Source organism: Mytilus trossulus, chromosome 7 (assembly GCF_036588685.1).
Source record: "Mytilus trossulus isolate FHL-02 chromosome 7, PNRI_Mtr1.1.1.hap1, whole genome shotgun sequence".
NCBI lineage: Eukaryota > Metazoa > Mollusca > Bivalvia > Mytilida > Mytilidae > Mytilus > Mytilus trossulus.
This window is the reverse complement of record NC_086379.1, coordinates 66,672,017-66,696,494: the sequence shown is the minus strand read 5'-3', so window position 1 is coordinate 66,696,494 and position 24,478 is coordinate 66,672,017. Positions and strand designations below refer to the sequence as shown.

At 31.2% G+C, this 24,478-nt stretch overlaps 2 protein-coding genes across 3 annotated transcripts; one reads left to right on the top strand and one right to left on the bottom strand.

Moving 5' to 3' along the window:
* Nucleotides 1-1,553: 1,553 nt before the first annotated feature.
* Nucleotides 1,554-10,231, bottom strand: LOC134725628 (uncharacterized). 2 transcript variants are annotated; one of them, XM_063589596.1, is made up of 8 exons: nt 10,154-10,231; nt 8,950-9,049; nt 7,799-8,067; nt 7,151-7,366; nt 6,188-6,271; nt 5,133-5,709; nt 3,850-4,006; nt 1,554-2,878 (listed from the first exon to the last, which is right to left on the bottom strand). In XM_063589596.1, exons 3-8 carry the CDS (start codon nt 8,057-8,059, stop codon nt 2,620-2,622), a joined length of 1,554 nt encoding a protein of 517 aa, XP_063445666.1. In that variant the 5' UTR covers nt 8,060-8,067; nt 8,950-9,049; nt 10,154-10,231; the 3' UTR covers nt 1,554-2,619. The 2 variants fall into 2 exon arrangements, with proteins under 2 accessions (XP_063445666.1, XP_063445667.1); XM_063589597.1 differs by having other exon boundaries at nt 10,120-10,212.
* Nucleotides 10,129-23,966, top strand: LOC134725627 (bone morphogenetic protein receptor type-1B-like). The gene is made up of 11 exons (XM_063589594.1): nt 10,129-10,322; nt 12,969-13,153; nt 14,447-14,564; nt 15,443-15,551; nt 16,553-16,688; nt 18,600-18,792; nt 19,673-19,864; nt 20,751-20,856; nt 21,538-21,713; nt 22,406-22,539; nt 23,704-23,966. Exons 1-11 carry the CDS (start codon nt 10,250-10,252, stop codon nt 23,845-23,847), a joined length of 1,566 nt encoding a protein of 521 aa, XP_063445664.1. The 5' UTR covers nt 10,129-10,249; the 3' UTR covers nt 23,848-23,966.
* The last annotated feature ends 512 nt before the right edge of the window (nt 23,967-24,478 follow it).

Sequence of the window (24,478 nt, the reverse complement as noted above, 5' to 3'; positions counted from 1 at the left end):
TTGACAAAAAATGAATCGGTTGAGTTCTTTGATATGTTGAATCTAAAAATGTACTTAGATTCTTGATTATTGGCCCAGTTTTCAAGTTGGTCCAAATCTGGGTCCAAAATTAAACTTTATTTGATTTCATCAAAAATTGAATAAATGGGGTTCTTTGATATGCCAAATCTAACTGTGTATGTAGATTCTTCATTTTTGGTCCCGTTTTCAAATTGGCCTACATTAAGGTCCAAAGGGTCCAAAATTAAACTAAGTTTGATTTTAACAAAAATTAAATTCTTGGGCCTCATTGATATGCTGAATCTAAATATGTACTTAGATTTTTGATTATGGGCCCAGTTTTCAAGTTGGTCCAAATCAGGATCTTAAATTATTATATTAAGTATTGTGCAATAGCAAGTCTTTTCAATTGCACAGTATTGTGCAATGGCAAGAAATATCTAATTTCACAATATTGTGAAATAGCCAATTTTGTTTAATTAGAGTTATCTTTCTTTGTCCAGAATAGTAAGCAAGAAATATCTTATTGCAAGATTTTTTTTTAATTGGAGTTATCTTTCTTTGTCCAGAATCAACTTAAATCTTTGTTATATACAATATACAATGTATATTCACTTTTTACTACCAACTGATAAATTTAAATAATCTTTACCATTCAGTGATAACAAGCAGTTTTTTTACATCTTAATATTTCATGATGTATTTAAGTGAGTAGTTATTGTTGCAATCTCCATTAGAATATTTTAATTGAGATTAGTTTTGGAATAAGGGAAAGGGGGATGTGATTAAAAAATTGGGTTCAATTTTTCTCATTTGAAATTTCATAAATAAAAAGATATTTTCTTCAAACATTTTTTTGAGAGGATTAATATTCAACAGCATAGTGAATTGCTCTAAGAGAAAACAAAAATTTTAAGTTCATTAGAACACATTCATTCTGTGTCAGAAACCTATGCTGTGTCAACTATTAAATCACAATCCAAATTTAGAGCTGAATCCAGCTTGAATGTTGTGTCCATACTTGCCCCAACCGTTCAGGGTTCAACCTCTGCGGTCGTATAAAGCTACGCCCTGCGGAGCATCTGGTTATAGTCCTTAAATTACAAGCTAGGGTAGTGTTCCACAGCTGTACTTAGTTTCATCAGTATTCATTCAGCTGTTTAGATTACTTCCAGATGCTGAATTTCCCCACTGCATTTAAGACCCATTGGTGGTCTTCCGCTATTATCTGCTCTTTGACATATCCCCATTCCATTCTCAATTTTATTTGATATATGGCATTATATTGAAACAGTTACCAAAATGATAAATCAATATCTAATTTCATATTTAATTGTCATATAGGAACTTATTATAAAACAAAATGCATCTTAGTAAACAATTGCTTTGTTATTCATTAACAAAAAAGCTGAACAAATTCAATTACACATAGAACACAAACAACAAAAAATTTTTACATTTACAAAATTATCACAAAATTTGTTCTAAAATGCTATTTTACATAAATGGCACTCTATTCAGACCACTCTTATTCAATTCTTAATAAAAATGGAACATGAGTTAGTCATAATGTAGGATTCATATTCAAAGAAGAAATAATATATTTTAAGGCAATACAGACAAAATGTTTTCTTCATAGACAAAAGTTGGTAAAACTTTACTTTATTCAATGTTAAAGGAAACTTTGGAAAGAATTCATACGTGTTTACTGCATGATGTTAAGTACTGTGGATTCATTTATTTTCGTGGGTACCAATTTTCGTGGATTGAGGAAAACTTACATGTTCGTGGATATTTAATTTCGTGGTTTTTGCCGAAGTCTGCATACAAGCCATAAGAAAATTTGTCATTCGTTGAACATTTAATTTCGTGGTTCAACTGTTCCCACGAAATCCACGAAAATTGGTATCCAACGAATAATAATGAATCCACAGTATTGTGTATCAAAAACTATTCATGATCATGACTAAATCACAGAAAATAATTTGGTATGGACAGATGATCATGAAAAAATGGCAAATAGCGACAAACAAATGTCTTAATATTCTGTAAGATCTTGGATGTACTGCAGTTGACAACATAAAAAAAATCTGAATGATGAGGAACAAAAAACGTTAACACACAGAAATGTATCGTCAAGTACACATAAGCAAAATTATATACTATAATTACTGGTGAATTATCTGTGATATAACTGGATGTATGTGGGAGTGGATATCCCTTTTGAAGTACATCTAGTAAGTTACCAGATAAATGTCATGAACAGTATAATTACATCAAATTCAGTGGACCATGCCTAAAAACTTAAGGCTTACAATGTATTTTAAAAGTGTTTGATAAACAAAAATCAAACATGCAATGTTTTTCTTCAAAAATCATACTAAGTTAAATTTGACTTTTCAAGTCACTAAACAAAAACAATTACCCACATTTTTTTCATATTAATGTCAATTTTTAACTGCTTCATGATTGTGTATTTTGCCTGTGCATAGAAATCAATTGTTGGAAATACATTTTTAAAATTTGTTGTGGAATGAAATACAATGCATATACATTACCACATCTGTAAATATTGTCCACATATATACCAATGCAAATACACCTACACAATGGTCAACATCAATTAGAATCTGACCAGGCAATAATTTTCCTATTTAGTACTTTATTTGTAACTTCTAACAATAAATCAATCATTGGTTTGTAGAACTTAGACTTGGGTAACATCATGTCCAGACAGATTTCATAATGATCACAACCGGGAATAATCCTCACGGTGACGTCCATCATGTTATCTTGTAACGCTTCAGCTAGTTTGGTTGTCGACGTTACTGGTACAACATAATCTTCTGTTCCATGTAACAGTAGTACACAAGGAGCACTGCAAAAGAGGGTAAGCTTTAAATATCAGAAAATTGTGTTGCATAAAACATCAGAAACTGCTCGTCTTCTCATTCAAAATACAATGTCAACTTTTCCTACCCTAAAACAGCAATAACATTAAAAGATATATACTCAAATGAAGAATATGATAGATTAATGGCTGTGAAAAGTCTTTTGACAAATATCTAATGCACATTCAGGACAAGAACAAAATAATGTGATATGAGTATAAAACCTGCTATGCACTTGACTGATACACTGAACTTGTTTTTTATGTGCTAATTCACAAGGTAACACAAAGAATACTGCTGACTACAACATGACCAACACATAAACAAATTTTGAAGTCTTTGGCTTGAACTGGCTTGGATCTTAATCCACAACCACCCACAGGTTAAAAAATGATTTTCTAATATTAGAAAATAATTTTCTAATATTAAAAAAGGATTTTCTAATATTAAGAAAGGATTTTCTAATATTAAGAAATGATTTTTTAATATTAAAAAAGCATTTTCTAATATTAAGAAATCATTTTCTAATATTAGAAAATCATTTTCTAATATTAGAAAATCATTTTCTAATATCAATAAATAGACTTTTTCTTTTTTAATATTAGAAAATGATTTTTTAATATTAGAAAATTATTTTCTAATATTAGAAAATGATTTTCTAATATTAGAAAATAGCTCTTTTTGTCCACTTTGGCTTGCCATACAGGTGAGGCTAACACACTACCACAAGACTATATATAAGGTTAAATGAATGTTAATAATGCGATATAATACTGCACCAGGAAATGTCTAACATTCTTTTGTGTAATCAAATTAAAAAAAAAGTATTTAACAATAGTATATCTTTTTTCTTTCAAATTGCAGCATTGAATATTTTACAACAAATAAACAAAATCGCTAGTTTAAAAAAAATCAATTTCAAGGTCACCTTAAAAAACACAATTTTCCCACATCTTACCTTGCATTGGGTGATAATGTTCTACATAGCACAATTGGTGAAAATCTATCAAAATATTCTTGTCCATACATAGCTCTGGCCATACAAGATATGTCTTCTATACCTCTTGTTGACTCATGTTCAAAGTGATCACTAATGTTATACACTCCTGCCAAACCTATTCAAAATAAAAGTCAATAAGATTAGTTGTCAATTTATTTGTCAATCTTTGCATTTAGATTAAAGATTTAATAAAACAACATATGCCAATACAAATAAGTTGCCTTGTGTAAAAGCTATCTAGTAATGCACATTATATCATCTTATAAAACTTTACACGAGTTGGACTACAGGGTCAGAAAAGGGAAATAACTAATGAAAAACAAAATGATCTTGCTAAAGACTTTGTTGATATACACCATTAACATAAATTTCAGAAAAAAATACTCCTAAAAAGGTAGGTTTGAAAGCTGTACAATGATACATAGTTGTTAATTTCTGTGTCATTTGATTTCTTGTGAAGAGTTCTCATGGGCAATCATACAACATCTTCTTTTTTTTATTGAGTGCCCTAACAATGCAATTTCCATATAACTTTTTTTTTACCAAGTGAAATAACTTATGTAAGAAAAGTTAATCAGCACTGATTTTTTTCTCATAAATAAATATGTTTACTTCCAAGGAATATATTTCTTATTTAACAATTGTTTGCTTTTCAGACGCGAAAGAGAATACTATTTACACTGTGGAAATAAAACAGTTTTGAAGCTCAAAAGAATTGTAATTATTATAGGGCTTACAAGACCAAATGAGTGTGTATGAGACCAGATGAACACCCTCACAGTTTTGGTTTAGGAATTCCTACAATATGTACAAGTGTTATAAAACTTTGTCAGCTGTTTTAAAGGAGTTTAAAAATTAAGAAAGTGTGACCTAAATGATGTTAGTCATTACAATAATCGAAAGTTTATGAGATCCGAATTCTATGAAAACACAGTTCAAAGTATCCCTTAATTGTAATATTGTAACTTTCATTCATTCATAAATATCTATACAGTTCAGAGTTCACGCATGTGTTGTGTTGATAGACATAGCAGATAAGGTCGCGTCGTATTGCTTTATGTATTTGTGTTGATTACTTAGCTCTGGCATTAGATAAAGTATGTTAATCAGTACACATGGCTTGTCTCTTAGTTAATATATATAGGCTACCAACGTTACATTAATGTTATAAGAAAAAACATAAATTACTTTTAAAAATCATCACTACAGTTTTCAACATAAAATCAAAATATGATAACTACCTATGACTACTTTAATTGATTTACTAAGATCTGTCAGAGTGGCATGTGGCTCCAGTTCCTTTGGTCTGGCTATTTCATCATTGCTATTAATAGTTTCAAGATCCTGTGTTTGACTTGCTGACTTTAGTTCAGTTTCTCCTTTATTTGTATCACCACTAGCCATACTTTGTGAATTATCTCCCTTTTCTTCACTTTTTCCTTCTGTATTGTCACTAATTTTGTCATCAGTTTCTTGACTCTCAAGGTCAGCTTCTTCTGACTTGACCATCTCAAACGTACTGGTTGTTAAACTGGTACCCTCAGTACTCTCTGGTAAGCTAGGCATACTATCTTTGGTTTCAGTAGAAACAGGAGCTATAACTGACTTCTCCTGGTTATCATTAACCACACAGAAAGATGCTGATGATCCTGAACTATCATCAAGTGTGTCAGAACGAGGCTTATTGTTAAAATATGATTCATCAAATCTGATCCTGCTTTGCTGAGATTCACCTGGAATTTCTAAGCTTAGCAATTCTAGAACTGACATCACACATAAATGTGCTCCTGAGGAATGTCCAATGAGTACTATATCATTCTGCAAAATAAAGATTTTTTTTTATATTAGATTGTCTTTTTTATGTTGATGATATGTAGTAGTTTCTTAAGCACATACTTTCAAATATGGCTCATGATTGATACTAATCATTATTTATCTACTCCATTTGTAGGGAAAATATTTTCTTCTAATCTATTGTGCAATGGATCAGTGTTCAATTGAATATACCTCGTACTATATTTTTTTATTCAAATGTTATGTCCTTCTTACAAAAATGTAATTTTACCAATGAAATTTATCAACTGCATTTTAAAAAGGTTGATTTTCTTTTAAGCTTAATTCATAAAACATAAAATTCAAGTATTAAATTTGTCTGGTCAACACATCTTGCTGCGGAAATCTCCTGTAAGTCCAATAATTGGACAGGTCAGCATTCTGACAAATAAATAAAATACAATAGGGATACAAAACACAATTTACATGCTTTGATAAAAAGTATATTGCTATCATTATATACCTTATTAGCACCATGTATATGTGGATTGTCACAAACCCATGCCACACAGTCTACAACATCTTGTATCATATCATCCACATAGCCCTGCAAAAACAATTATTGTTTATCAATGGTATCAATCTCATATATTGTACAAAACAGGTCAGACTTCTTTTCACTTTTCACTTCTTTTATTTCTATTGGCCCTGGTATGGTCCAAGGACACAGTTATTGTCCTTTGGTTTTTGTTGTCTACGAATATAGTCCCTAGTGTAAACAGTGTATAACTTGCATTTTTTATTTGATACACTTTCCCACACTGTAAAAATCTTTTTAAGAAAGAGCAGGTGCAATTTTTTTAATTTGACATTATTGTATAAATACACTACGAAATAACTGTGTTCTCGGGGCCGTATTACAAAAACCCATGGTATAAAAACTCAATACAATAAGATTTTCAAGTTCTTAAGTTTTAGTACATGTACTAGTATAAATACAATCTGTAAATGATTTGGTTATTGTTGGATATGTATGCATGTATCATTAACATTGAGTACACATTACAATTTCTTAAGAAATAGTGTACTTTTACTATCACATTAACTGCAAAAAATATCTAAATCAAAAAAGTTATTCATTGAATTTTAGGATGATACAAGTCATTTCTTCCATGTTGTATGTTTTTAAACCAAATATAGCAAGCTTACATATAGGTCATTTTGAACAGCTGCTTGCATGCAGTTTAAACCAAAAGTAGGCTATCAAAATACAAAATATATTACATAGACCAAACTTGAGTGGTTTATGAAAGAGTTACACTGGTTGACCAAAGATCAATTGGAGTAAATGTTGTCATTTAACAATCATTTCTTACTATAACTTTATAATTTATACCTTAGTTTTGTGACATAGGAATTGTTCAGGAAAATGTATGAATTTGAAAGCCGTCTATTATGTTTATCCCTATTAAAGTAAACAACAAACCTTTGGATAAATTGATAAATTTGGACAACACACTACTGCCTTCAGTCTATTTGCAATCTCTACACAGAGTGGACCATACATGGTCTTTTCTCCAGAAGACCAGGCCCCTCCATACACAAACACAACCACTGGCATTGACATATCCCCACCATCCTTTCGTGGAATGTTAGGATGGTACAAGTCTAGAGTACAATCATTTCTCCCATATGGTATGTTCTAAAATAAAACAACAATACCGGTAGTTAAAATACAGTAAGCTTACATAAGAATCCTTTATAACAGCACTTTAAAATCGAATTTATTTGTAAACATATCTTTATTCCAATTTGATTTGAGAGCAATAACTAATGTTACATTGATAGTATAAAGTTATCACTTCTGATATTTAGATTTCTGACAGCGATTAACAAAGCCTTGACTACTCATATTTTTTTACTATGATTTACAAAGCACTGACTTCCCTCTGACATAAAAGCACAAAGAACAGGTTCTTTGCCATTCTGACAGTGAAAGAAAAGGCAATGGCCATTTGAAGGTACAAATCTGACAGTCAGGTTCAACACATTATTTACCATTCTGACAGTGAAAGACAAGGCAATGGCCATTTGAAGGTACAAGTCTGACAGTAAGGTTCAAATGATTATTTACCTTTCTGACAGTAAATGGATCTAGGTTGTTGTAGAGTTTCTTCCATTTCATGTAGGAAGATGCATATTTTAAGGTAGTATATAACTTTTGTAGTACAGCATAATTAAAAGCATAAACTTTCTTTGGACTAAATGCTCTGCGATATTTGTTCTTTGTATTAGGCCAGCCATACAGTAGACTTCCCAGCAATGACGTTGTGTAGGGTATTACCACTGCTGTAGATGTCACAAGCAGGACTGTCTGTACTATTTGCTTAAGCATTGCTATTGCTACAAAATAAGACAATGTAAAAAAAATCATGCAATCATGGATTTAAAACTGGTTCTACTTCTGTTTTTGTTTCATGCCCAAATATCTCCAATTTTCAGTGAACTATCTAAATCCAACTATTCTTTCCTTAAAGATAAAAAATCAGACAGAACAATTTTATACACAAAATAACAATTATTATTATTATATGTATAATGATTCCTTTTAAAATCTACAGTTGTATATAAGCCTAAACTAAGACAAATAAGTAAATATGTTTAAAACTAGACAAATAAAATGAACAGTACATAACTCAAAAGTGCACAGGTCAGAATAAATCTGTAATTTAGTTTTGATGGGAAAATATTAAAGTGAAAACGTTCATACTCCTTCTTGAGCATTAATTTATTTGCTCATAATCTAATTAAAATTTACTACTGGTGTTCAAAACATAAATTGATAATTAAAGATCTTTCGTCATATATTTATAGAATTGCTGCCAAAATCATGTGTTATGGTGTCTACAAAATGTTTTCTTTCATGCAGCAAGTGATCCTGAACTTTATCCTTGTTTATTATCTTAAATGTTAAATTTTGTGATGTGATTATCAAATGCGACTAATCCTCTCCTAATAAAGATGAAGATTAAATAAACTAGTAAGTATTAACCTCTCTTATATAATGCCTGAGTAGATGACTTACAGAAGCTGAGCTTATGCACAACCCTATAAACCTATTTTGAATAAAACATTGTATAAACTGTTAAGTGCCTACAAAATTTTCTACAATGCCTTCAGAAGTCCTCGACTTGCAATGTGTCAGCTTTACATTGGGAATGGTTTATCCTTTCCTCATGAAAATAATTGTAGCATTAGGTGAAGATGGATGTAAAAATTACTCACTATCCAAATATTGTTGATGTAAACAAAGTTCTATACAATCATCTCCTTCCAGACAATCATCATGTACAAACCAGTAAAGGCAGTTAAAAATGTTTTGGATCTGAAATTGAAAAATTCATATAGTTATACTGGTCATATAATCTACACTTAATTACCATTTTCCTTTTTATTTTTTATTGTTTACAGCTTTTCTAAACTCTAGTTTTTGACAAATATGCCAACTAGCTGTCAGTATATATATATGCGAGTATTCTCAGATCTGTACTTTTAAAAAAAGTGTCCTTTTATTGATAATAACTAGAATATGTGGTACCAAGATTGCATTAAGGAGTGAAATATTAGTATTTTAATCTTTTAATGTGGGCAATTTTGATAAAGTAGAACAGTGAACATCGACTAAGTCATAATACCCAAGCTATCAAGGAATTGCGTGTATTCATGAAGTTTGAAAATAAATTTATCAATATTTGTAGATGCCTGGAAAAAATGCAACTAAAACTTCATACACAGCAATAAATATGTGTGAAGCTCCTTTTTCATTGTTTCAAGAACTAAACGACATTTAGAAGTTTTCAACAATAGGCAGGTCCCAAAAAAAAAGTTAAGTTCTAAATCCAGCCAAGTCTATAAAAATTTTAATTCTAGTTGAATTAAATCAATATGATGCAATTGCTTCAGAGGTTAATTGGTGCATGTTAATTCTTCATATGCTCCTTTTTGGTGTGACAAGATGTTTTAATCATATGCTTCTGAATGTTTTTCTTGCATAAAATGTCGATAATAAACTAAAGGAAAAAGAAGATATTATTCTTCTTCCATATATACTACCCACATTCAACCATTCCATCACCTCACACCTGGGATAGTGGTGTAACAGTACAGCAAAATAGCATATGATGTTGTCTGATGTCACACCAAATAATTTAAGGGATTACTTTGCCTGTGATATTGTTAATTTGGGAGAACTTTTATTAGTATAAGGGGAATAGCCATATTAGCCCTAATCAACCTTTCTACTATTTATGATATAACTTAGTTGGGGGATAAAGTTGTCCACCTTTGCCTTTGGGCTTTGGTTGGTTGTCTCCAAACTGATAAAGACATAAAATATTAAAGATATGGTATGTTCTATTAAAAGAGAGTCGATTAATATTCGTTTTATCGGAATACCGAAATATGAGGAGCTGTCACACATTATTTTTACCACAAATTGCTATATATTCTGAAATGCTTTGAAAAGCAGACAACTTTGAAACCGGAAACGGAAATCACTGTGCAAAGGTGAAGGACAAAAGGGGATATGGCGACGACCAGTCGCATACTTTTCCTTTCATTGTTTATTTCAACTTTTTCCATATTTTTCATTGAACAAGGTAATTAACATCAATTGATTTTTTTCTAATGTGATAGTTTTCTGGAATGACCACAGCCTACAGGAAAATACTTCTTTAATTTATTTTAATAAGCGGTTTCTTCAATATTTACACTCAAAAATAATAAACTCACATAAACACTTGACACAGAAAGAGCACGCCCCCTAGAAAATAACTGAAGTGAAGGCAAGGATTTATATACTGTATACCTCCTTAGATAAGGTATTATCCAAATGTTTATTCTGATTGAAAATTGAAACAGTTATTAAAATGCTATTCAATTTCATGGTACATGTTACTAATTGTTAGTCCAAATAATTATGATGTCTTGAAAGGCATATGTTCGAAAATATGTATTTGGACTAGGTACACGTATGTATCTTTTTACAAAATATATATAAACAAATAATTTAAACTTCATCACATTCAACTGATTCAAGCACTAAAGCATCACATTTATTCTAAAAAGACCTTTGGGACACCTAAAATTCTGCATGTAGTGATATTTACCTGCATTTGTTGACAGCAATGTGTGATGTAAACACATGGATTTAATATACTCCATAGATAATAATTTAGGGCAAAGATAAAAGGCCTGATATGAGATAACAAAAAAATAAATAGTTCGCCCAGGAAGAATTAGAATAATTTTCCCATTGAAGAGGGGGGATAGGAGGGGTCCTGATCCCGAAATCCCGGACTTAAATAAAGTAAATCCTGACGTCCCGAAATCCAAAAAAAAGGATTCCTTGATCACGAAATGGTCAATCCCGAAATCCCAAGCTTAAAAATACCCAATCCCGTAGTCAAGCTAAAGGACCTATCCCCCCTCATTGAAGATATATGGGTAAAACTGGTTATGTTTCATGACTTATGTTGGAAAATGTGTTTTCATTTAATTGTATGTATTATGCAGTCCATCATGGCTTAAATAAGTGTGACACTATTTACTAAAATCTTGCATTTCCTCAATGACAATTACATTAGATAGAAATTACTAAATTCTTCCAAAAAATTTAAGAACAATGCCTAATAATTTTGAGTAAAACTTCTCCCTCTCGTTTTATAGCATGCAAAGACTGAAACAATGTCTTATATGCTTACTATGTAAAAGCAAGAGAGAGCTGAAATAGTTTTCATCGGACCACACTTCATTATCAATATATTTGGAACTACTCTTCAACATTTTTGGCCTTCAGCATGACTTATGTAAATTTATAACTCAATTTGTTTTTTACAAACTATAAGATCATTGCATGAGGCGAATTTCATTTTGATGTTTTAAATATGTATCCTCTACTTTAAACGCATCTTTTTGTGGCCTTTGGATGTTGTCTGCTCCATGGGCGGGTTGTTGTCTTTTAGACACATACCCCATTTCCATACCCAATGTTATTTAAAGACACATCTATCCTGGCCATCCTCTTATGTCTATTAGTGTCAACTAGAATAAAAGTATTTTACTAATTTCAAAGTGGACACTCACAATTATTATTCATCAAATAAAGATATGTCCATAGATAGTCGTCATAAGAGGATCATAAAAAAATATTGTATGGCAGGTCTAAGGAATGCTTCGTAATACCGACCCCTGGACCTAAACTGTATCAAAAAAGGACAAAACACACAAACATGAAGGAATAATAAAAAAGTTATGAAAATATTATTGAGGTTAATAGCATCTATTGGGATAATAGAAACATATCCCTTTTTTTTAATTTTGTACAAGTTAAAACCATTTCAAAGCAATATTTTGTACAGGTTATCACATGTACGAGGTACTTTTGTACATGTTATAACTTGTATTTTTGCATTATACAAGTTATAATATGTACAATATTTTTGTACAGGTTATAACCTGTACAAAATCGCAACTTGTACACAACATATATACCAAATAATATTCTATTTTCTTTAAAAAAAATTGAGGAATCATTATATAGATTTTTTTTATCAATTTGATGATTAATTATTAAATGTTAAATAATTATGTATGATTACTGCTAATTGGTATTTAATTTTATGCATAGCTAAATTTGTTGTTATTGTTGAGGGTTTAAAAAAATATATATTTATAGCAATAAACTTACCATGCTTACCATTTATTCAACACCAAAAAATAGTTGTCACAATCTCGGTTTATTTACTAAAAAATAAAGAAAAAACTTACTTGTAAAACCAAAACCTGATTTAGAATTATTAAAAAACATGTTTATAGCAATACACTTTAAGTCTTGCCATGACACTAAAAACCCACTTTGTTAGAATCTCATTTTATTTAGAAACAATGGAAAAAAAATAATTTTTAGCAATTCACTTATCAAAACTTGATTTCAAACTATAAAACACAAAACCAATAAGAATTGGCCGTGAATGTGTAGGGTGTGAACAGATCATGGGGGCAATTCGACATATACACATACTTTTTGACTTCTTTTTAAAAAAAAACGTCAAACCTGAATTCTAAAACAATTGTATTTAAATGAAAGGTGCCTTTAATTTTTGTTGTAGGGGACATTAAGTGTTATCCTTGTCAGTCAATATGTTTGTCCTAAAATTTTAGTTTGCCTCAACCAAATGTTATGAAATAGATGGAAAGGCAACAAATTAGTTCAATTTTATATTGTTAATATTTTTTTCTTTCAGTTAATAGTATAAAATGTAAATGTGACCCTTGTCATCATGATGCAGTGAATGAGACATGTGAAGCAACCAGTAAATGTTTTACTGCAATTAGAGTTACTTATGAAAATGGTATTGAAGAACATTATTGGACCTATGGGTGCTTTTCTGACGATGAAAAAGACAAAGCAGGAAACTCTGTATTACAGGTAAATTCCTCTATTGTGGCTAGATTGCATAACAGGTAAATTGCTCTATTGTGGCTAGATTACATTACAGGTAAATTCCTCTATTTAAGCTAGATTGCATTACAGGTAAATTCCTATATTGGGGCTGGATTTCATAACAGGTAAATTCCTCTATTTAAGCTAGATTGCATTACAGGTAAATTCCTATATTGGGGCTGGATTTCATAACAGGTAAATCCCTCTTGTGGCTAGATTGCATTACAGGTAAATTCCTATATTGTGGCAGGATTTCATTACAGGTAAATTCCTCTATTGTGGCTAAATTGCATTACAGGTAGATTCCTCCATTGTGGCTAGATTGCATTACAGGTAAATTCCTCAGTTGTGGCTAGATTGCATTACAGGTAAATTCCTATATTGTGGCTGCATTTCATCACAGGTAAATTTCTCTGTTGTGGCTAGATTGCATAACAGGTTAATTTCTCCATTGTGACTAGATACATACATGTAAAGTATAGTAATTATAAGTGCCAATAGAAACGCTGCACATTAAGTGTGAATCTAGCCATGTTTTAAAGGGCGGGTCCAAACCCAGGAAAAAGTTGGGGTTCCAACTATATGTCCCCATTCAAATGCATTGATCATCCCGAAAAAAGGGAGGTTCCAACCCCCAGAACTCTCGCCCTGAATTCGCAACTGTACATTGAATTTCAAGTTTGTTTCCTTTTTATGAACAATATAATAATGGTCTTTCAATGCATGCCCTCAAACATTTAGCTCGTTTTATCTTAACTGTTAGGTCTTTCAACCACTTTTTTTCATTTCTAAAATTTGAAAATAGTTCTATATATATTCAATTTTCATCCAAATATGATCACAATAGCATTTCTTTTTGGTAACCTCTGCTATAAGGGCTCTTTATGGTGGGAATTGACAATCCAAAGTGGAAATTGATTTTTTGATAAAAATCTAAAAATTGCTGGAAATGTTCTGTCACATATCCCAAGAGGTTATCTCAGTCTTAGAACAATTGTTAGTTTGGATTTTTGTTAATGTGTTTGCTTTTCTATTGACATTCAGTATGGAAGAATCAATTCCAAGAATTTGGATGAGAAAAAAAAATCTACAATTTAATGTACATTTTTCACTAATTAATATACTCAAAATTTTAGGTTTGAGTCCTTAGAATGTCTTACATTTAAACTAAAAATTAATAACATCAACATGTCAAGTGTTGAAAATGGATTACTATGGTTTTGGATAAATTTCTATAAATGTATGTTTTGTTCATGTTATAATATTGTTATATTTTAGTGTAAAGGACACTTAGTACCACATGCATTACCTAAAACAATAGAATGTTGTGATGAAGAAGATTATTGTAATGAAGAAATAGAGCCAGATTTACAAGACAAATCTACTCCTTCTCCAGGTAGGTACATACACATTATTATTGACCAGTGAAAAATAAATATCTGCCAACTTAACAATATTCATGACATTACATATTCATCTTTTAGTAAGACAGATATATCATAGTTTTGGTTTTATGATATTATGATATGTTTTCTACTTCAAATTCAGTTTAGGGTAATTCACAGTTCGTATTTCTTAATAATCTTAGTTTCCAGATTCAGGGGAGATAACAAATAGAACACATATTTGTGCTGTGATTTCTCAGAGAAGTTGAAAATAATTTATCAGAATGGGTAAACAATTGCTTTCAAATTTTCAAATTTTTCATTACAAGAAATAAAAAGTTATCTTACTGAGCCAATACCATGCCTGCTTTTATAGTTGCCTATTTGTCTTTCTTACTTTATTTTAGCTGGTTTCACGCCACGGCTCAATTTAAAAACATCTTAAAAGATGAACATAAAAATAATGTATTGACTTAGCATAAAAGTGATATTAGGAGTTAGGACAAAGTATAAAAACAGAAAATTTTGTGCTTCAAGAGGCATTTCTCTGTTTAGTGCTGAAATATATTTATATTGAGTCAATACATTATCATGATTATTGATATCTGTTTCTTGCTATTTACAAATTTTTTGTTATCATTTTGTAAGTTACAAATGTTTTTGAAAATGCACAACACATTTTGACTGTTAAGCTATCTGTGTTTATTGTAAACAATTGTATTTAGCCCAATTTCTCACATGTTGGATCTGAGCTAGTGTATTGTATAATGACAAGCGATGCTGCAAATTAATTATATTATGTTACATGTACCATCATCTTTTCCTGAAATGCAAATATTTTGCCGCTTAACATTAAATACCTATCTAATATCAATGTCATCTTTTTCAGACATCCAGCCGACAGCCTCACTCAGTGACATCACACAAATAGCTTTAATTGTGTCAGTGTCTACGTGTTTGATAATATTTATCATAACAATTACCTGTCTCTATATAAGGTTAGTTCATTATAAACATAAACAACTGTTCATCTAGTGTCAGGAAAGCTGCAAACTGCATGGCTGCAGCTGATTTATAAAATTTCACAAGTTATAATAAATTATGATGAATTTAAGTTTCACAATAGTTCATTTAAAATCAAATTGGGAATGGTGTCGAGTACTGGTTGTATAGTTCACAATGAATTATTATTAAAACATATGAAATAAATGTTTTTCAAACCAGCAGTGGTCATAATTTTAACAGCATTCCCTTTGCAATTGGAATAAGTACCTCTAGCCAAGTGAAGCCAGTTGAAATGATATGTAATTGTAGATCAAATTTGGATTAGGTACAAACTGTACACCGTGAGACAATAACTTAAAATATATTTTAGTTCCGTAATGCAAGATGACAAACAAATATTCATTCTTTTTGGCAGAATAATATCAACAAATAGTTTAGTGACATTCACATTTTATTCAACATTCTTCTTCGAGTTTACTTCCATACATATGATGTTACCATCTATTTATACTAATTTTGGTTACATTGTGATGTAATTTATTAGGGATGACATCAAAAGTTCAATGAAGGATAAAAAACTTAATTCACATAGCGTTTTCGCTACCCCCCCACACCCCACTCTTAACTTAATTTGGGAAAAATTGATTGACCAATAGGGATACATGTAAAATCGATTTTAGATTAACAAAACTTGCAGCAAAGTTGAGCCCCCACCCCCAAACTTTTTGATTTAAGTTTTTTTTATCCTACATTGATCTTTTGATGTTGTCCCTTACCTTCCCAAATTTTGCACTTTAGGTTTGATTTTCTGTATTGTTTTTATACTGATGACAGTGCCCTGTCACTATATACAGTTTTTAATAGTGCTGGATTGAGGATACTCTTCAATACCAATAACAATCCTTTAAATTGCATGGTTAATTTATTGAATGAACTTGTACATGATAGGACAAGACAGCTGAGTTATGTTATGTTATTTTACTTTTTATTTTAGATATAAAAGAAATTTATCACAAAGACAGTTATTAAAAGATGATATTGGACAAAGCGAATCATTTATATGTAATGGAGAATCTCTCAAATCTTATATCGACCATTCCTCAGGAAGTGGGTCAGGGATACCTTTCTTGGTGAGTGTTCCCTATATTATTTATATGTAATGGAGAATCTCTCAAATCTTATATCGATCATTCCTCAGGAAGTGGGTCAGGGATACCTCTCTTGGTGAGTGTTCCCTATATTATTTATATGTAATGGAGAATCTCTCAAATCTTATATCGATCATTCCTCAGGAAGTGGGTCAGGGATACCTTTCTTGGTGAGTGTTCCCTATATTATTTATATGTAATGGAGAATCTCTCAAATCTTATATCGACCATTCCTCAGGAAGTGGGTCAGGGATACCTTTCTTGGTGAGTGTTCCCTATATTATTTATATGTAATGGAGAATCTCTCAAATCTTATATCGATCATTCCTCAGGAAGTGGGTCAGGGATACCTTTCTTGGTGAGTGTTCCCTATATTATTTATATGTAATGGAGAATCTCTCAAATCTTATATCGATCATTCCTCAGGAAGTGGGTCAGGGATACCTTTCTTGGTGAGTGTTCCCTATATTATTTATATGTAATGGAGAATCTCTCAAATCTTATATCGATCATTCCTCAGGAAGTGGGTCAGGGATACCTTTCTTGGTGAGTGTTCCCTATATTATTTATATGTAATGGAGAATCTCTCAAATCTTATATCGATCATTCCTCAGGAAGTGGGTCAGGGATACCTTTCTTGGTGAGTGTTCCCTATATTATTTATATGTAATGGAGAATCTCTCAAATCTTATATCGATCATTCCTCAGGAAGTGGGTCAGGGATACCTTTCTTGGTGAGTGTTCCCTATATTATTTATATGTAATGGAGAATCTCTCAAATCTTATATCGATCATTCCTCAGGAAGTGGGTCAGGGATACCTTTCTTGGTGAGTGTTCTCTATATTATTTATATGTAATGGAGAATCTCTCAAATCTTATATCTACCATTCCTCAGGAAGTGGGTCAGGGATACCTTTCTTGGTGAGTGTTCCCTATATTATTTATATGTAATGGAGAATCTCTCAAATCTTATATCGATCATTCCTCAGGAAGTGGGTCAGGGATACCTTTCTTGGTGAGTGTTCCCTATATTATTTATATGTAATGGAGAATCTCTCAAATCTTATATCGATCATTCCTCAGGAAGTGGGTCAGGGATACCTTTCTTGGTGAGTGTTCTCTATATTATTTATATGTAATGGAGAATCTCTCAAATCTTATATCGATCATTCCTCAGGAAGTGGGTCAGGGATACCTTTCTTGGTGAGTGTTCCCTATATTATTTATATGTAATGGAGAATCTCTCAAATCTTATATCTACCATTCCTCAGGAAGTGGGTCAGGGATACCTTTCTTGGTGAGTGTTCCCTATATTATTTATATGTAATGGAGAATCTCTCAAATCTTATATCGATCATTCCTCAGGAAGTGGGTCAGGGATACCTTTCTTGGTGAGTGTTCCCTACATTATTAATATTTAATGGAGAATCTCTCAAATCTTATAATGATCATTCCTCAGGTAGTGGGTCAGGGATACCTTTCTTGGTGAGTGTACTAGACATTATTTAATATAACATGGGGTAAGCACAAATGATAAAAAACGAAAGACAAAAATGTTGGAGTTATTGTTTTTGGGTAAATAAAATATGCACATCAGCAGGGAACACATGAACTTTCATTTTACTAACATGTTATACATATTTGCTTACATTCAATTTCTCATGGAACAGTTTTCAATCAGCTTTAATATATGACTAAATTTCGAAGGAATAAGACAGTAACTATTTAAGAGGAACATGTACATATGCATGCAACACAACTTGCAATACATAGGATGATTACAGTCTTTCTAGCATCTTTATTATAAAAAAAAACTTAAATGAAATGGTAAATTAGTTTATTGAGCACATATAAACCTACCAAAGTCAAGAATTTGATTGTTATATTTTCAGGTCCAAAGAACAATAGCAAGACAGATTAATTTGATAAAAAGTATTGGTAAAGGTAGATATGGAGAGGTTTGGAAAGGAAAATGGAGGGAAGAAAATGTTGCTGTCAAAATATTCTTTACAACAGAAGAAGGCAGTTGGTTTAGAGAGACAGAATTATATCAGACAGTTTTACTTAGACATGATAATATACTAGGTTTGTGTTAAATATCATGGTTTTAGAAAAAAAAAAAAGGTATTGATCAAAACATTGTCAATTAGCAATGTTTAACATCCTACACTAAATTTTGTAGGCTAAAGGAAAAATTGTACAAACACATTTACCTGAAAAGATTAAGAATATGGGTTAGACCTAAGTAAGCTGTTTTGTTTGAACAAACATGCTTTGAATAGTTTTACATTTGTCATTTATGAATCTTTTGTAGCTTACTATGCTATATGTGTTTTGCTCATTGTTGAAGATCATACAGTGATGTATATTTATTAACTTCATCATTCGGTCTCTGCTGTAATATTGTTTCATTGGCAATCATACCATATCTTATTTTATTTATTTTGAAAACCAGTATTGTCCAAGATGCACCAATGTGATTTTCAATACTGTATGGATAAGCCCAGTGACCTTCATACCATATAAAACTATTTAAAACAAATATTTGCTTTACATAATGAAAAAAATAATTTTAAAACACATTTTACATTGTAGAAAGACTGCAATTAGAAAAAAAAAGAATAAAATGAAATCTGGATCAGAAGCAAATATGAACTATATCTATGAAATAAAACATACTTTTCCCCTATGGGAAACATTCCCGCATTTTCTCAGGTGTCAATTTGTTTAACAGAATGGAGAATGTATGCATAAAGCAGGTTTATTTATTGCACTTTGCATAAATTTAATTTTGTTTTAATTTTGCTTTAAACTATAGACACAAAAAAAGGGAAACAGTTGCATCAGAAAACGAAAAGACTACTGCTTAAGGCAAAAGCTTGTTGTATTGTAGAAATGGCCCTGCCTTGTTTGATGTTTTTTTAACTATAGCAGTACAATGTACCACTTATTTTTTTAACAATAGGTTTTATAGCATCAGATATAAAGGGAACAGGATCTTGGACACAGCTGTTCTTGATAACAGATTATCATGAGAATGGTTCCCTGTATGATTACCTGTCCACACACATTCTGGACGTGGATGACACACTAAAGATGGTTCATACTATATCATGTGGACTCACACATTTACATACAGAAATATTTGGCACAAAAGGTAGACATTTATAACATTTTTTAAACACTTTTATGTTAAAAAAAAAAATATTTTCATTTTGTAAGAGCGGTCACAAATGAACACCTTGTAGCACTTTTAAAACCAGTTTGATAGTAAAATTTGTTTATAGAGTTTTTTTTGTAAATTGAAAATTAAGAATTTGTCTCCATAGTGGGTCTAATTGGGATCTACTGGTTTTTGGAAAAGAAACTCTTTCCTATGATCAAAATGTGCAAATTCTTAAACAAGTATTCAATTTTATAAAGAGATCAAAACGATTCCTCGTAGTATAGTATCAACATAGGTAAAACGCACATCATCATCATTATCATCATCAACTTAATCTCTGTCGTTCTTTTCTCATTCCCTTTACTTTTTTCAGTATAGATAAGTAATATGTATGTTGTTTATATTATATGATGCATGCTCATGTTCAATTTGTATTGTTGTATATATTGTATTGTGGAGAAGACTTTATAAGTATGTTTTACTTGTGTCTGATCCTTTTTCGCTTTGAGCAAATAAAATATGTTTAAACTAAAACTAATTGGGATCTAAGCGTGACACCGGATTTTTGATTTTTTGTAAGAAGACATGTAAAAGTCAAATTATTGTGTCATAAAAACGGGAAATGAGGTCCTGTGGGACCTGGGAAATGACAAAAAAATGAGAATTGCTAACGCACATAGTGAAAGCGGAATATGGGAATCTGACAAAACAGTAAGCTGGGTTCTGGGATCGGAACCCCCAATGAGACCCTCTCCATAACATTTATAGTCTTAATAAGAACAGTATTTTGAGATGCAATAATGAATTTATGTAATCTCTGCAAAAATACATAAACCTACCAATATACAAGATAAGACTCTTCTTTGATATGTTTCAGGAAAACCTGCCATGGCTCACAGAGACATTAAAAGTAAAAACATTTTGGTAAAAAGAGATGGTAGTTGTTGTATTGCTGATTTAGGATTAGCTGTTAGATATATCAGGTAAAACTACTTTCCATTTAGATATATACATAGCAGTATTCATGTATTCAGTATTAACTGAAGAAAGCCCCTTAGAAATATATATCTTCTGTTCTGAAAGATGGTTGTTGAACCACTTAAATGCGTTAAACAGAGATATTACTGTTCAAATGATAACAAGATACACTCCTGTTATGAGACCATTATTGTCAGGCTGTGAAAGAGGGTAGAAGAAGAGAGACATAGTCATCCTACACTTTCTGTTTTTACTGATAGATGAACTGGGTATTTTTTACATTATCACTTAGATAAAGAATATAGTGAAGTTTTTCAGACATCAGTAACTTTGTCAAATCTCCATGATCTTTATGAAATTTATAACAGAAACTTCTTCATGATCAAGGAGTAGCATCTGAGTTTCACTAATAAATGGAATTAGTTTTTGACAGTAAGCAATCACAAGACAGGCTTTTCTGTACCCTGAAGGAGTGTTAACATAAGAAGAGGGAAATTCTTTTATTGAGAGTTTGAAGAAAATTGTGATATTGGTATCCACCAACCAATGCACACACACACACACACAAATTTAAAAGGTTCATACAAATATCAAAATACTTTATAAAAACAGGCCCACTCAAGAAAAACGCTGTAAAACTATAGGCTCTTATAAATAATTTTTAACCTTCTTGTTTAAAATTTCAGTGAAAACAATGAAGTAGATGTACCACCTATCACCAGACAGGGAACCAAACGATATATGGCACCAGAAGTATTAGATGAAACATTGTTAACACATCATTTTGATGCTTATAGAAAAGCTGATATTTATGCGTTTGGATTAGTTATGTGGGAGATATGTCGCAGATGTGTTGCTAATGGTAAAATCAACTTATATGAACATATATTCTTTAGGTTTCAAGGCTTTCTTTAAGTAAGGTGGTAAATATATAAAACATCCTAATCCACCTAACTCAGTCTGACAAGCTTTTTGTAGAAGATACATTTCAAGCATTTCACAATCATCTTACCTAGAAAATGGCAGGAGGTATCACTTTTTTACTGCCTTTTGAGTCCATCTGTCATAAATCAGATACCACTTTGATAGCATATTTACTTCTTGCCTCATTTTTACAAATTTGAAACATCTTTAGGTGATGGGCAGAGTATACCTTACAATTACAGAATAAAGGAAGGCTTCTATATCATATATTTATGTTGTAGTGAAATGTTTACCCGGGTGATTTTTTTCCCTGTTGGATGTCAGTTGTACTTTTTTCATGAGTTTCAAGTTATTTTTTTTTTAATAAGATACACAGAATTGAACAATCTCATTAAAAAAAGAGTTTGATCAGATGATTGAAATATTTTGACACCAATTTATTATAAAAATGGTTATTGCTCAAACTTGCTGAAATATTGTCCATCCAAGAATAATATAATGCAGTACTAGCAAATTTATGCAAGATAATATGGCACTCTCATCAATTTGTTAGTAGAAGTCACTATGCATATATAATTAAAAAATGTAGTGTGTTCACACACAAATAAAGTTTCATGTTTTTCATTTCAGAAGGTGTAGTTGAAGACCAACAATGCCCATATTATGACTGTGTACAGCCAGATCCTAGTTTTGATGAAATGAGAAAAGTTGTATGTATAGAGAAAATGCGACCAGATATTCCCAATAGGTGGTTAAATGACCAGGTAAGACTACTAATAGGTGGTTAAATGACCAGGTAAGACTACTAATAGGTGGTTAAATGACCAGGTAAGACTACTAATAGGTGGTTAAATGACCAGGTAAGATTCCCAATAGGTGGTTAAATGATCTGTTAAGATTTCTAACACATGGTTAAATGACCAGGTATAAGATAAGGTGGTTACAGATTCAAGCTTTTCAGTATTGTTGTGATGATAGAACTGCTGCCTTTTGATAAGTTATAATTAAAGTTTATAGAATTTTTACCTCATGGAACATTTAAATTTTGGGTTTTTATTTTGCCCACAAAATCATATACAGTTGGTAACTCACAAATAAGAATAAATACATAGTTACACTTACAAAATTATAGTCCCTAAAGCAGGAACTATGAAAATAAAAAGGAATAAACATTAAAATTTAAAGATATGTTATAAAATTTAGAATGGAAATGGAGAATGTGTCAAAGAGACAACAACCGACCAAAAAGAAGAAAACAGCCAAAGGCAACCAATGGGTCTTCAACACACTGAGAAATCCTGCACCTCAAGGCGGGCCTCAACTGGCTCCTACACAAAAATGTGTGCTGGTTCAGTAAAAATGGACGTCATACTAATCTCTGAAATATATAGATGAACTAAATTAAAAATCAAACAAGATTAACAGAGGCTCCAGATTAGGGGACAGGCACAAAAATGTTGCGGGATTTAACATATTTTGTGAAATCTCACCCCTCCCCTATACCTCAAGCCAATGTAGAAAAACAAACACACATCAATACGAATAGTAAAACTCAGTTTGAAAGAAGTCTTAAGTCTGATGTTAGAAAATGTTACAAAGGAAACTTAAGAAAATTACAATGATACATACATGTAAATTAACAAAGGACTACTAGCAGCAACTGACATGCCAGCTGCTCTCTTCAATTAAACTGATGTAGACATGTATAACTGCAATACTCAAATTTTGCTAACTTGATTGAAAGTCTGTACCTTAGATTCTCTGTTTTTTACAATCGAAGATGGCGAAAGACACCCATACCACCTTAATTATTCTTTTCCTGCATTTTTGTTAGTTGGCTGTCACATTGATAGATTTTCACATGTTCAATTTATTCAGATTACTACTTATTCCTGTTTTTAATTAATTATGTATGTTTCTATTTTCAGTATTTGAAAGCTATGATAAAGGTGATGACAGAATGCTGGAGTCAGAATCCTGCAGCTCGGTTGACCTCTCTCCGTGTGAAAAAGACACTTAATAAAATGTACCAGCTGTCTCAGAAGAATGAAAAATTAGAACTTAGTTGTTGATCTGTGATATTTGTATTAAATGTTAGGGCCTCATACATAACTACTTAATAATAGATCTGGGAAATGTTTTATATGGCAGATATTTTCAGGAAAAACCCATATATTCTGTTGTTTAAAAGATGATAAAATAAAGTGCAGCATACTCAACAAATAATATATTTAGTAGACTGGTGATGCAGTATATATTCTTTTGAATTGGCTTCTACAATCAACCATAAGGCCACACCAATTTAATTTCTTGTTCTACGGATTTTTGGACTCCAAAAATTGGGGCGAGCGAGCGATTTGAAAATTTTAATAAAAAAATATTTAATTTGCAAATTTTTGAGGCGAAGCTTAAAAAGTAAAGGCGAGCGATTATAATTTTTTTTTGTAAACATAAAATAGTAGGTTTTGACTACATTAAAACTTGATTTATCACTTGTACCTTCACATTTCTTTAATTTATGAAGTATTTTTTCCCTGTTCAACAAGAAATAATTGAATAATTAAATCTAGTCTATGTATGTGTGACTGACAATGAAACAATTCTCCATCCAAGTCATAATCAGGTTCAGAACAACCCCTTAATGTTATGAATATTTCTTTTATTAGGGGTCATAATATTAAAGTTATAATATATTTTTTTTGT

Bases quoted from the DNA above. Each gene is read 5' to 3' on its own strand.
- LOC134725628 (XM_063589596.1), bottom strand. From the start codon at position 8,059: ATGCTTAAGCAAATAGTACAGACAGTCCTGCTTGTGACATCTACAGCA. The intron at 7,367-7,798 runs GTAAATAATCAT...GTTTTATTTTAG, and splicing joins ATCCATTTACTGTCAGAAAG to AACATACCATATGGGAGAAA. The intron at 5,710-6,187 runs GTATATAATGAT...TTTATTTTGCAG, and splicing joins ATATACATGGTGCTAATAAG to AATGATATAGTACTCATTGG.
- LOC134725627 (XM_063589594.1), top strand. From the start codon at position 10,250: ATGGCGACGACCAGTCGCATACTTTTCCTTTCATTGTTTATTTCAACT. The intron at 16,689-18,599 runs GTGAGTGTTCCC...TTATATTTTCAG, and splicing joins GGTCAGGGATACCTTTCTTG to GTCCAAAGAACAATAGCAAG. The intron at 19,865-20,750 runs GTAGACATTTAT...GATATGTTTCAG, and splicing joins AGAAATATTTGGCACAAAAG to GAAAACCTGCCATGGCTCAC.